The 14,598-nt window shown below is 36.2% G+C and overlaps 1 protein-coding gene across 5 annotated transcripts in view; it reads right to left on the bottom strand.

Moving 5' to 3' along the window:
• Positions 1-2,042: 2,042 nt before the first annotated feature.
• The window catches only part of LOC126413321 (transducin-like enhancer protein 4), a 465,877-nt gene continuing 453,321 nt past the window's right edge, over positions 2,043-14,598 (bottom strand). For all 5 annotated transcript variants that reach the window (XM_050083226.1, XM_050083225.1, XM_050083224.1 and 2 more), the window contains 2 exons: positions 11,700-11,858; positions 2,043-6,143 (listed from right to left, as the gene is read on the bottom strand). In XM_050083226.1, the coding sequence (XP_049939183.1) occupies positions 6,036-6,143; positions 11,700-11,858 (267 nt within the window). In that variant the 3' untranslated portion in view covers positions 2,043-6,035. The remainder of the gene's footprint in view (positions 6,144-11,699; positions 11,859-14,598) is intronic.

The following is a 14,598-nucleotide window of genomic DNA, read 5'->3' on the forward strand; positions in this document are numbered from 1 at the left end:
CTTATCTAACTTTTTCCTATTTGTCAAACAATGGAAAATCCAGGATGGAATGTAACAATTTTCAGGAAGGAAAGTTGCTACTCACCATATAGCAGAGATGCTGAGTTCCGATAGGCACTACAAAAAGATTCACACAATTGTAGCTTTCGGCCATTAAGGCCTTTGTCAGCAATACACACACACACACACACACACACACACACACACACACACACGTCTGCTGTCTCAGACTTATTTGTGGTATTTTTCTGTACAGCCTAAGAAGGTTGCTAGGTGCCTGAAACCATTAACAGAATAAAATCTCTTTTGTGCATATTATTGCCAATTGTTTCAACAACTGGAAGTTTTTATTTTTTGTCCCTGAGCTTTAACACCCTTTTTAAATTTTTTCTCGGTTTCCTTTACTACTTACTCAATCACAAGATTAAATAATATGGGGATAGGTTGCAACCATATGTCACTTCCTTCTCAATTATTGTTTCCCTTTCATGTCTTCTGTTGCTGTAGCCTTCAGTCCAAAGACTGGTTTGATGCAACTCTCCATGCTACTCTACTTTGTGCGAGCCTCTTCATCTCCTGTATTGTACATCTTTCTGAATCTGCTTAATGTATTCACCTCTCGGTCTCCCTCTACAATTTTTACTACCCACACTTCCCTCCAATGCTAAATTGGTAATCCCTTGATATCTCAGAACGTGTCCTATCACCTAATTCCTTCTTTTGGTCAAATTGTGCCACATATTCCTTGTCTGTCCAACTCTATTCAGTACATCATGTGTTCTACCTGCTATAATTGCAACCTTGTTCCTGTACAAGTTATAAATAGCTTTCTGCTCCCTCTACTTTATCCCAGATAACTTCATACATGCAAAGTTTGTATATCAGTGGAGTGGGCTGAACTTACTGTAATCAGATGACAACTTTGATGCTCGATGTAATGATGATGCGGCATATGGCAGAGAGGGCATAGTACTTATATGTAGAGATTTTGTATTTATGTTGTGGTGACAGATTGATCTGCATATAGCATGAGAGATGGATTATGTTGTAAGGAGATCATTTCATTTGGAGTTATCACAGCCAATAAATGTCATGTAATGAGAATAGCTGTGTATTGTATGTAAACTGATTTTCCTCAACCGGTTTATGCTATACTGAAATGTCACTGGACAGCTCAAAGTCGACACATTTGTGAAGGGCGCGGCAAGCAACCAAAAATCGGCAGGAAGTTGATGTAGCGTGGTACAGAAGGTCACAAGAGAACTACCACACGGCCCCAGGAACAAACTCCCGACACACTGCTGCCTGCCAATATTCCACAAGCATCCTTACTCCAAGCTGTCCACTGACATTCCAGATGGAATCTACTCCCTTGGCAAAGGTTGGAAAAATTGCATTCCCCTGAAACAGAAATACATAAGATTGTTAATTTTTTTACCAAAAAGTAGCTCCACTGTCAAATTCAAGAACTTTTTATCCTTTCCTCAAACCATTCAGAAAAGCCCTGACAAATTAAAACAGTGTATCAGAACGTACGTGAATCTATCGTGACCCAACACATATGAGCAAATTTTGCATTCTGTCCAAGTTTCAATTAACCAACTTATCTGTACTACCAACCACAATACACACACTACAGCAGAGGAAAATTTCATTATAGGATTACGTCTGCAGTTTGTGTCATTCTTCTAAAGTATGTATACTTTTTGGGACACACTGTATGCAGTGCCACAAGTGTTCTCTCTAGAACCTATGGTGTACCTTTTTGTAACAAAACTAACAAAATACTTTTTGATTCAACAGCAGTCTAAATAATTTACCATGGATATATTCTTTGTTCCCACTGTGTGTGTGTGTGTGTGAGAGAGAGAGAGAGAGAGAGAGAGAGAGAGAGAGAGAGAGAGAGAGAGAGAGAGACTAGACATTTGTAAGACAGACTGGACATGAGGAAATGTAGGCAGTAATCAGACAGTAGAAGGCATGAAATTTGTTATTCACAAACAAATCAAAAATCAGGTGTATAATCCTTAATAAACACAAAATTTAACATTAAATGATATATCATTTTTTATTATGCACAAAGAAACATTTTAATTTTCATAGTTACACAAAGCAACAGAAATATCTTGCCCTTTTAAAACTGATCGCTGCGTCACACACAGATAACAGTTATACCAAACAGCTTTGTCTGAACAGAAGAACTTCCAATAGATTATAATGATTCTTGAAACCACTCTTAATTATTAGGAAGGATTAGTTTCAGCTACAGAGTTCATTAAAAGAAAACTTCATTGGATACCTGAATCCTCCATGATGGAGCAACTTATGAACAATTTCTAAAGAGGTCATCAATACAGAATTCTGAATAACAACACTCATTAAGCAGCACATAAATTGTCACATATTTTACAATATACATTTTGTAGAAATATTTTTTCTGTGTGTATTACTTACACTTCTGAAGAAGGAAAAGAAAAATTAAAAATACTTGTTTCATTCTGAGGTAGAATGTGGCTGCTTGTTTTACTTGACATGTATAAATGACTTACAGTAATAGAATCACAGGTAGATCTTTCCTGTGTTATCAGTATGTATAGCTTATATACATATCACAGTAAATTGAAGAGGCAACTGAAACATATGTTCTCTTGTCCTGTTTGAAGGGAATATTTGCTTAATTCTTGTGAGGTACCATGTTGCTCTGTGATTTTTTTTTTTTTTTTTTTTTTTTCCACGGTGTGCCCAAGAGTGGTAGATGATCTGAGCTTCTGCTAATAGCTTGTAGCATTAATTAGCTGCCTTAATGAGATATATCTGAAAAATTTTCAAGTGTGCACTGGCTATAAAAATAAAATATCAAATTTTCCCCCCTTCAGGTAAACAACCTGTACAACAGCAGCACGTATTTGCTGTATATTTGAAGCCATAATTCACAGTATAGCACTGCTTATTGGAAAAAAATCATACAAATATATTAAATGAGTAGCATTAAATATCTGATGAGTGACAGTGTTGGTCAAGCTTTGAAGTGGGTTGAAACTGGTCCACGCCTCGACTTGCCAGGTCAACCTGACGTATCCCATGTCCAAAAAGCAAACACATTTCTTAAATGAGAGCATGTTACATACATTAACAAACTTCTTTCTCTCTGCTATCATTTCTAATCCGTAGTTTGCTTTTGTACCACAATCAACTCCTGAGTATATTCTAGAAGAAAATTATAACATTATTTTCTATGGAGAATTATAACTTTCCTTTCAATGAAGATATGGGGTCAGAAATATGGTTTTAGAGTCTTGAAAAATTTTAACTTCAAACTGACCGTAAAAAGCATCCACAAGAAAACATTCTCACAAAAGGCAACAGTAAAACTTAGTATCATCAATTAACAAGAACAGATACCAATGCTTGAAAAAGTGATCAGATTAGCATAACCTTGATCTAAAACAAATTCCATGTCATCACTGAAGTTAGGCACTCAATGGTATGTCACAATACTACTATTGTAAACAAACTAACAAACAGCATTATTAAAATGTCTTTCTACAAAATGCAATATATGACTTTTACAGCTCCATAAAGCTCGAATTGCAAAGCTAAAACTGGAACAAAGCATTATATCTAGTGTCTCTGTGAGAAAAGATTTGCTAATTACTGTATTGCAAAGAATATGTAGCTGCTGCTCCACTTCTTTCTTGTTCTCAAACAAGGAAGAAAAAATGGCAAGACATCAAAGAAGTTTGGCTGCATCTTTTAACGGCAAATATGTCCTCTACTCTATTGAAAAGACTTGAAAAATGCACCTTATGGATGTGAAGAAGATGATAAAAATTTTAAAAACCAGAACAGAAACATAGCAAAGATGTTAGTAATAAAGAGAGTAATTTAGTGATAGAAAACACACCACCACAAGCCTGTCCCACAGAAAAGACATAAAAATAAAAATTCCACCTATCTCCATCAAACGTAATATTCACGTGATACAGGTTACCACACTGCTAGTTGTCTAGATCAAAACTGATGTGTGTGTGTTTTATGTTTGCATTTTCAAATGGGTATCACACTTGAAAAACATGTTTGAATGTTCAATATAAGGTTCTGTTCTTTAAATAATTTGAAACAATACAGCCAATGTGGCAAATTACATTCTCAACCTAACGAACAACAGTTGTAATCATTCTGCCAACAAATATTTAAGCAATGCATTAACTTTTCTTAATATAATTGGTACATGTAATCAGCAGTGCTTGAAACTGTGACTTATTGGCAAAAGGTAGTCACAAAATGCATGCACATTTAGTCAATGAAGAAGCCAGTTTTTGTCTTCACATTAAAATTTTTGTGCTTTTCATGTTTGCTGTATGATAGCACCTAGCAACACCTTTACTTTAACAATGTTCATTGAAGCACGAAAAATGATCATCTGTAGTCCCATCACAAACTGTTTGGTACATTGGAAAAATGTACTATTATGTCTGACCATAGGATGAAGATTAAATTTAGGTGGCAGGTCCTGCTGATAAATACAAGCAGTACCCAATAATATGCAAGTATAAACCTAGCTAGGAGAATCACCCATAAGCTTTTCTCATACCTATAACCACTTTGTGATTTAGTTACTCAATTACTACATAGAAAGGTAATAAAGCTGTACAGTTCAATTGATTAAATCAATAGAAACATAATAAAGAAATTTGAACAAAGTGATTATAGAGTGAGTTGCTCACTTAGGTAGAACTATATAAATATCAATGCACTATAATTTAGAGACCACATGGAACACTGCTTACAAACAAAAATGTCAAATTTATTTTATTTTCATCATATTTATAATTATGAATGAAAAAATAAAAAAGTCAATAATGACAGAAATCTATTATTCTCACATTGTACAGTTGAGTAGAGCAACAATATTTATCAAAGTACGAAGATATAATTAACAAAAGCATTCACAATAAAACAGTGTTTGTGAATAATAAATTATTTTCAGGTCAAAAAACATCAGCTTTTGCGTTATGGTGTTCAGCACCCTACAAAGATACCAAATAACAAAAAAGGATGATTCCTCCAGGCTGATATAACTTTCAATACAGCCAAACAAAACTACGGACAAAGGTTTTACCATTGTAGTACCATTCAAGATATTTGAGTGAACAACTTTGAGCTTCAGACAATATTCTCCACAACTGTCAAACACAATAATCATTTCAAACAGTGATCATATGTGGTCCACTTAATATTGGTTATTCAACAACGACAAAGGCTTTCATAATATGACATAATGAAAATACCTCAAAAACTAAGCAATTTGACTCTCATTTTACAAATCTTGACTAATTCTGTAGAAACAAGATAAGCAAAAACAATTAAAATAACTTAGGGACATCTGAAGTATTAAAGAAATTTACCATAAAATGAGTAATGGTAATAAGACATCAAAAGAAACAGAGTTTACATCTCTAAGCTTTAGTTACCAACATGTGATAATCCTAAATTTATGGAAAATATATTTCTTCAGATCCAGTGACAAGTGTATGAAGCTCAAAATCCTTCCCACACATACATGCCAATATCACAAATATTATGCAGCAGTCTTTTTGTGAGCAAAACTAAAAATCTATTTTATAAGAAACTACATACACATTTACATTAAGAGCACAAGAACTTCAGATAAAACTATTTTAAAGGTGTACGACATCAATAAAATTTATTACATGTGTGTAGTCAACAATTAGAAAATGAATGGTGCCATATATTTTCTCTATACAATAGGCCCATTGTTTTATCTTTAACTCCATGTTGTCCACTAATAACAGTTTGTTCCTCAACATAATGCACCTGAGTTCTTTCAGAGTTTCCAAACACTTCCTCCTTTTTTATACTCACAATATGTCATATTTAACTGTGCAGCAGTATGCTCAGGATCCAAGCACTTTCTTATTGGTGCGTATTGTCAAAATTACACTTAGTTCTTCATGCCGGAAACACATTCACAGTATCACATCTGCAGTATTTCAGAAGAATGGATAAATTGGTCAGTAGATAACTTCATACACAGTTGCTTTCTTGTCACCGGAGCCTGTCACAATATACTTGTCATCAGCTGAAATATCGCAGCTCAGCACGGATGACGACTCCTTTGACTGCAAAACAAATAAAGACAACAAATGTCAGTTGGAGTGTGGAGAGTGTTAAAAATATAGGGGTCAAGACGCAAGTTAACATGAATCATGTATAGCACATGTACCATTGTTGCCAATGTGCTATAGAGCAAGTACAAAATGAATATGTAATATAGTGTACTCAATGTAACTATTTGCCTTGTAAAACCTGTTGTCATTGTGTAATTACAGTGTTCAGATGAATGACATTCTTTATAAGCCAAAGCAGGTTCCCATTTGATGAAGAGTAAATTGTAGACATGGGGGTGTCATTTTAAACAAACATTTATTAAAACCTGTGTTGCACAGCTTCTCGTTGCCTGGAAGTCTTTCCATATCATTACAAAAAGAAACAGAAACATGGACACAACACTGTAAACTGGGACAACTTGGCCACATTTTTTTCCTTCTACCTGTTTTGTTACCTAATAATTCAAAAAACATTTTTGAAGCCATCCTAAAACATGAGTCTTGATGTCTAGTTTCATAACATGTGACCAGATAACAACTTAGTTATTACTTATATGTTAAAAAATGAGATGGTGTTAAAATTAGCAGAAATGGCCAAGAAATTGCAGAAACAGATGTTTAAAGCAGTAAACACTTTAATGCAAAGACAGTTATACAGAAGAAAGTTATACAGAAAAGTATAAACAAAATTTCAGATCTTCAAAGTTAAAAGAAATGCTCAATATTTTCAGAAAAGAAAAATTTATGTGCCCCATGTCTTTTACACTCAGGGTGGCTTCAACTGGCACATATGGGAAATAAAACCTCTTTCCCTGTTGTTGTATAAAGATGCGACATCTTGAACTCCTTGTCTCCATAGATGTTAATAAGTTTCCCTATACAGTCATTTATGAAATTGCTTGACACACTTTTTAATCAAGAATTTTATCACAACAAACATTTCAAGAATTATTTGGGTAAGATGCTGGGCCATTGTGGCATTCATTTGATTATGTTCACAAATGGCTGAGTTACGATCCTCTTCTCAGCAAAAATTTTCACACCTGTGTGCTTCCAGTTTGATTGTAATGAGCCTCAGCATTTTAACGACATGTGCAGAGACCAAAAAAAGATCAGTTAAGGAAAAAAGTATGAAAGAAGTAAGAAAAACGCAAAATTCTAAACTGGGAAAGTTCTACAATTTTTACCACATTTCCTGGTCAACATTGCCAAGTTATATTATTATACTAAATACAACACTCTATTTTATTTCTAAAAGTGATTCAAAAACTTAATTATACACTGCACTGAACAAAAGAAATAGTTTTTACTTAGGTCAGAATGACTGGGCAATGTGAGACACTTCTGTACACCTAATACGCATGCAAAATCTGTCGTTTTCATAGATTGCCATGTGCAATGAAAGCACTTGCACCTCTACTGGATGATTAAGGAATTTGGTAGGGTGCCAAAGTGGCAAAGCTGTCTTGCTTGGCAAAGTTGTCTCAGTTTACAGTATCAATACTTCAACAATCATATCTACATCTACTTTCCTGTATAAATACAGTCCTTAATATTTGTCTGAGGAATCTACATTAAAAAACTGAGAACTTTATTTTGTGTACTGAAGATGGAAACTGATCAACAGATTAAGCAATGACAGAGCAGAAGAGCTTTCCCTCGAGCAGAATCACTAATCAACCAATGAAAACACCATTGAGATGGGAAGGAATACAGTATGAACTCACATTTCAGTCACCCATAATAATTCAGTGGTACAGGAGGAGGAGTAACAGTTGTTTTGTAGTAGCAGTAGTAGTTCTTGTTGTTGTGCTCTTCAGTCCTGAGACTGGTTTGATGCAGCTCTGCATGCTACTCTATCCTGTGCAAGCTTCTTCATCTCCCAGTACCTACTGCAACCTACATCCTTCTGAATCTGCTTAGTGTATTCATCTCTTGGTCTCCCTCTACAATTTTTACCCTCCACACTGCCCTCCAATACTAAATTGGTGATCCCTTGATGCCTCAGAACATGTCCTACCAACCGGTCCCTTCTTCTAGTCAAGTTGTGCCACAAACTTCTCTTCTCCCCAATCCTATTCAATACCTCCTCATTAGTTATGCGATCTACCCACCTTATCTTCAGCATTCTTCTGTAGCACCACATTTTGAAAGCTTCTATTCTCTTCTTGTCCAAACTATTTATCGTCCCCGTTTCACTTCCATACATGGCTACACTCCATACAAATACTTTCAGAAACGACATCCTGACACTTAAATCTATACTCGATGTTAACAAATTTCTCTTCTTCAAAAACGCATTCCTTGCCATTGCCAGTCTACACTTTATATCCTCTCTACTTCGACCATCATCAGTTATTTTGCTCCCCAAATAGCAAAACTCCTTTACTACTTTAAGTGTCTCATTTCCTAATATAATTCCCTCAGCATCACCCTATTTAATTTGACTACATTCCATTATCCTCGTTTTGCTTTTGTTGATGTTCATCTTATATCCTCCTTCCAAGACACTGTCCATTCCGTTCAACTGCTTTTCCAAGTCCTTTGCTGTCTCTGACAGAATTACAATGTCATCAGTGACCTTCAAAGTTTTTATTTCTTCTCCATGGATTTTAATACCTATTCCGAATTTTACTTTTGTTTCCTTCACTGCTTGCTCAATATACAGATTGAATAACATTGGGGATAGGCTACAACCCTGTCTCACTCCCTTCCCAACCGATGCTTCCCTTTCATGTCCCTCGACTCTTATAACTGCCATCTGCTTTCTGTACAAATTATAAATAGCCTTTCGCTCCCTGTATTTTAACCCTGCCACCTTCAGAATTTGAAAGAGAGTATTCCAGTCAACATTGTCAAAAGCTTTCTCTAAGTCTACAAATGCTAGAAATGTAGACTTGCCTTTCCTTAATGTTTCTTCTAAGATAAGTTGTAAGGTGAGTATTGCCTCACGTGTTCCAACATTTTTACAGAATCCAAACTAATCTTCCCCGAGGTCAGCTTTTACCAGTTTTTCCATTCGTCTGCAAATAATTCGCGTTAGTATTTTGCAGCTGTGACTTATTAAACTGATAGTTCATTTCATCTTCATCTACATCCTCTTCCGTTTCCATAATATTGTCCTCAAATACAGCACTTGTATAGACCCTCTATATACTCTTTCCACCTTTCTGCTTTCCCTTCTTTGCTTAGAACTGGGTTTCCATCTGAGCTCTTGATATTCATGCAAGTGGTTCTCTTTTCTCCAAAGGTCTCTTTAATTTTCCTGTAGGCAGTATCTATCTTACCCTTAGTGAGATGAGCCTCTACATCCTTACATTTGTCCTCTAGCCATCCCTGCTTCCTGTCGATCTCATTTTTGAGACATTTGTATTCCTTTTTGCTTGCTTCATTTACTGAATTTTTGTATTTTCTCCTTTCATCAATTAAATTTAATATTTCTTCTGTTACCCAAGGATTTCTACTAGCCCTCGTCTTATTACCTACTTGATCCTCTGCTGCCTTCACTACTTCATCCCTCAGAGCTACCCATTCGTTTTCTACTGTATGAACAGTGCCCCCCCCCCTTCCCCCCAAACACAAAAAAAAAAAAAAAAAAAAAAAAACACACACACACACACACACACACACACACACACACACGCACACACACACACACACACACACACACATCCTGAGTCCTGATTTCTCCTTACACAAGTGTGCACTGGAGACAATAGAATCTACCAGGATGCTCATCAGCCTTTTGTGTAGACAACAGAATATTGTAACCAAAAATTTACACGTAAGGTCACAGACATTTCAGTAACATTCCCATACTAATGCTGGATGCTTTTGCAACAGACCTATGGGTTCCTTAAGTATCTTCTTTCATGCCAATTTCAAACAGTTCCAAAACAGTTAAACCATACTTGTGAAAAAGTTGCAGAAATGTGTTTTATGCAGTCTCCTCTACAGAAGTGTTCTACGTCCCAGGAGTCCAAAATATATAAAAGTCTTTCATCACAAATGTTTTTCTGCTTCATAGTACTTCATATAATGTTAGACAGTAAACCTGCAATCAACATGGTACAGTCTGAAGCTGATCAAGAACCGAATAAAATGTTATTTTATTCTCTCTTATTTTGTTTGTAATCTACTGTACACTTATCTATGATTCACATCAATCAGTGAAAATGCTTCACCGTTCTGAATTTCTGTAACTTTACTCTGGGTTGACAGTTTTCTATCTCCATTTTTATGTCCACTATTCTCTTGTTATTGCCAGCTGTAATTCCAGTTTACAAACCATAGTGTCTACAAAGGTTTAGATTTCATTATGATGTGTACCTACACATGAAACTTGACACTCCTGCGACATAGTTACTCCTGACAGTGCTTTGTTAGTGTCCAAAACTGTGTCAATTAGATGTCCCCACATAATTTTCTTTAATGGAAGTCTCAAAAGATTAACATACCCGACTGCAGTATGTGGAATTCCTTCTGGGAGCCATTCCATTACATCTTTGCTGTGAACTTCACTGACATTTCAAGTATCGAAGACAAATATTTTATAAACAATGCTCAGTAAATCAGTCTAAATCAGCCACAATAAATGAAACAATATCACTGCAGTGTCATGATGATATACGAATGAATGAATGAATGAAATGAAGTCTCACGCTTCTCGACAGAGCGTAGGGGAACGATGCGGGAGATCTGCACCGCTGTACTAGGCAAGGTCCTAGTGGAAGTGGTTTGCCGTTTCCTTCCTCTGACTGTAATGGGGATGAAGGATGATGATGAAGATGACATAACACCACCCAGTCATCTCGGGGCAGGTGAAAATCCCTGACACCTCTGGGAATCGAATCCAGGACCCCGTGCTCAAGAAGCGAGAGTGCTACCGCGAGACCACGAGCTCCGGACACAATGATATATACCAGCAAATTATCAGTTTTCATTGCTTATTAAAATCTAAAATCCAATCAGGGTTGCTTTCACATTAGGCACATTAGCACATTGAACACTAATACATGAAAGTACTTCTGCAGAGATATCGAAAAGCTTCACGAAACTGAGAAATTTTTCCTTTGCTAAACAAACAAAAATTATTTTCCTCAAATAATGTGTTACTGTTATCTTTCCCACAATTATAATTTTTCTGTTATCTCCACAGCACTCAGTTACAGTTCTTACATTTTCATTCTTTGCAATTTATTATATTTTAGCACTAAACAGAGATATTCCCTCTTTCTTCTGCAATACAGAGATGGAAAAAGGAGAGGTGGAAGCATAGGTCACAAGTAGCTGTTGATGGACGACTGTCATAATTTGGAGGACTGTTTTTTACTGTTTTGCTACACAAATTGTTATTAATTACTATAGATGAAAATAAATCAGTGAGACAACGCACATTGGTGTTTCACAGTAAACATTTTTCTGTTTGTTGTATCACTAGTTTGTTCTGTCACTCCTTTCACTATCTCATACTGCACTAAAAACAATTGAAAGTACTATTTGTAGTTTAGGTGATATAAATTAGCATCTGGAGCCAAGAATATGAAACCTTATAATACTGATAATTACCTGGAAAATAGATGCTCCATATGGAGTTCGCCATGCATTGAGGAGATTGTCCTTGCCAGTGGACACAAACCATTTCCCACATGCAGCGAACCTCAGAGAAAGCACACATGATTCGTGAAGATGAAGCTGGTATTTGTCTGGTTTAGCTGCATGTAGCACCTGTTGAAACAATACATGAACAAATATTTAAAAATAAGCATTCTGACCCACAAAAGGTACGAAAAGGGCTTTTTTCAAAGCAATTTGTTCAATTTCTTACAATGTACTATAATGAGTATAATGTTGTGCCATCTCTCTCTCTCTCTCTCTCTCTCTCTCTCTCTCTCTCTCTCTGTCTCTGTCTCTCTCTCTCCCTGTCTCTTTGCATGTTTTAAGTAGGATGTAAAAAAAGGGGGGGGGGGGGGGATGAAGACTACAGAACATTTAACAATGACACTAATCCTCAAAAGACAGGAAACTTTACAATTACACAAGATTCACTATTCATTTTTTATTAGTATTGTTTTTACTATAATTTTAATTTGAGTCAGTACCATGTCATCTGTGCATTGGTACTAGATGCTTTCTTCCCCAAAGAGAGAAAAATTACATCAGCTGTCTGCTTATCTGCAATTTACAATGTATTCAGTACTTTGAAAAGCTACACTGTTAATTTGAGGGTCATTCAGTAAACAATGCTCTACAATTTATCCTATCATATTTATTCTTAAGAGCTAGAGTTGGTGGCAATATAAATCAATGTTTCTTCTGAATGTATTATTTTTCTACTTGGTCTCCATTATGTTCTAAGGCCTTATGCCAGAACCCGTGTTTCCTTTTGATAAGGTCATTGTCCTGTGCTCGTAGCCATGTTTTCACTGCACGAATTACAATTCTCTCATCATGTTCAAAGTTGTGGTGCACTGGTCTGTACAAATGATGGAGCCCCTGCAACTCACCATATTGGTAGCAGTGGATGTGAAGGGACGTCTCTAACGCGGCTGATCGTGGAGCCCATGATGCTTTCACTCTCTATACCTATCACCCAACAGTAATCTTATCAACTGCATCATTACCATACAATGCACACGAACTTTATGGATTTTCACCACAATTTCTTTTTACAAAACCAAGAATTCCATTACAGCACAATGCTTGTAATGAGGGTCTTACACAGTTGCCCTTTTGATGGTTCACTATAGCCCTGCCATTTGATTTGATTTGATTTGATTTTTTATTGCTCCAGTTTTATCATATAGCACAAATTGTACAGTTGATATTGGAACTGTTTGAAACTCTGCACATATGCAGAAGATACATCAAATGTGAAGTACCAAATGACTTTTCCTATATAAAGTCCATTACAAAATGCCATTTACAAACTTCGAGGGGTTGTATATAGTGTCTTGAGGAACAAATTGAGGATAGGAACAGATGTCTGAAACCGTCATCCACCAAGGCAACAGCATCACATGCGTAAGAGACGAGGCCTCCCTATGCAGCAGCTTTTTGATGTTGTTGTTGTTGTTGTTGTTGTTGTTGTTGATGATGATGTTGATGTTGTTGTTGTTGTTGTTGTTGTCTTCAGTCCAGAGACTGGTTTGTTGCAGCTCTCCATGCTACTCTATCCTGTGCAAACTTCTTCATCTCCCAGTACCTACTGCAACCTACATCCTTCTGAATCTGCTTAGTGTATTCATCTCTCAGTCTCCCTCTACAATTTTTACCCTCCACACTGCCCTCCAATACTAAACTGGTGATCCCTTGATGCCTCAGAACGTGTCCTACCAACCAATCCCTTCTTCTAGTCTTTCTCTTCTCCCCAATTCTTTTCAATAGCTCCTCGTTAGTTATGTGACCTACCCATCTAATCTTCAGCATTCTTCTGTAGCACCACATTTCGAAAGCTTCTATTCTCTTCTTGTCCAAACTATTTATCATCCATGTTTCACTTCCATACATGGCTACACTCCATACAAATACTTTCAGAAACGACTTCCTGACACTTAAATCTATACTCGATGTTAACAAATCTCTCCTCTTCAGAAACATTTTCCTTGCCATTGCCAGTCTACATTTTATATCCTCTCTACTTCAACCATGATCAGTTATTTTGCTACCCAAATAGCAAAACTCATTTACTACTTTAAGTCTCTCATTTCCTATTGTAATTCCCGTAGCATCACCCAATTTAATTCGACTACATTCCATTATCCTCATTTTGCTTTTGTTGATATTCATCTTATATCCTTTTTTCAAAACACTGCCCATTCCATTCAACTTCTCTTCCAGGTCCTTTTCTGTCTGTGACAGAATTACAACGTCATCGATGAATTTCGAAGTTTTTATTTCCTACTCCGAATTTACTAGTTAACAAACAACACTGTAAGATGTTCCGCCTATAGTCCGTCAGCGTACAAAGTCAAATTTGCTGCCGAAGTGGTGGCCTAACAGCAGACTAGCACCTATAATTTTAACATTCTGTAGTGCCACTGGCTGACATTTCCGGACACAGGCTTCTACCCTTAATTTGTCCCTCAAGACAGCCTCTACAACCACTCAAACTTTCTTGGTACTATTTTGCAACACCACGTATATTAGGTAATTTTCCTACATTTCAATGGCTACAAAAATCTTCAGGACATTATTGATCAACCTTTGCAAAAACTGCTTTAATATTATCAGAGTGCAGCAAATCTATACTGTATGTGTAGACCAGAAAGAAGTAAGGGTTTTCTTTTTATTTTTTTTTTTTTTAAAGAAAGGCTTAACTTCATGCTGACACTCAAGTACATATAAGTATAAGTTCAGATTGCAAAAAGATAAGAAAGGACGAAAACGGCTATAGCGATAGCATCCCTGTTAAAAACTAACCTGGCATTTACAACAAGGGATTTCGGGAACAACTGAAATGAGAACT

Source organism: Schistocerca serialis, chromosome 7, assembly GCF_023864345.2.
Source record: "Schistocerca serialis cubense isolate TAMUIC-IGC-003099 chromosome 7, iqSchSeri2.2, whole genome shotgun sequence".
Taxonomy (NCBI): Eukaryota; Metazoa; Arthropoda; class Insecta; order Orthoptera; family Acrididae; genus Schistocerca; species Schistocerca serialis.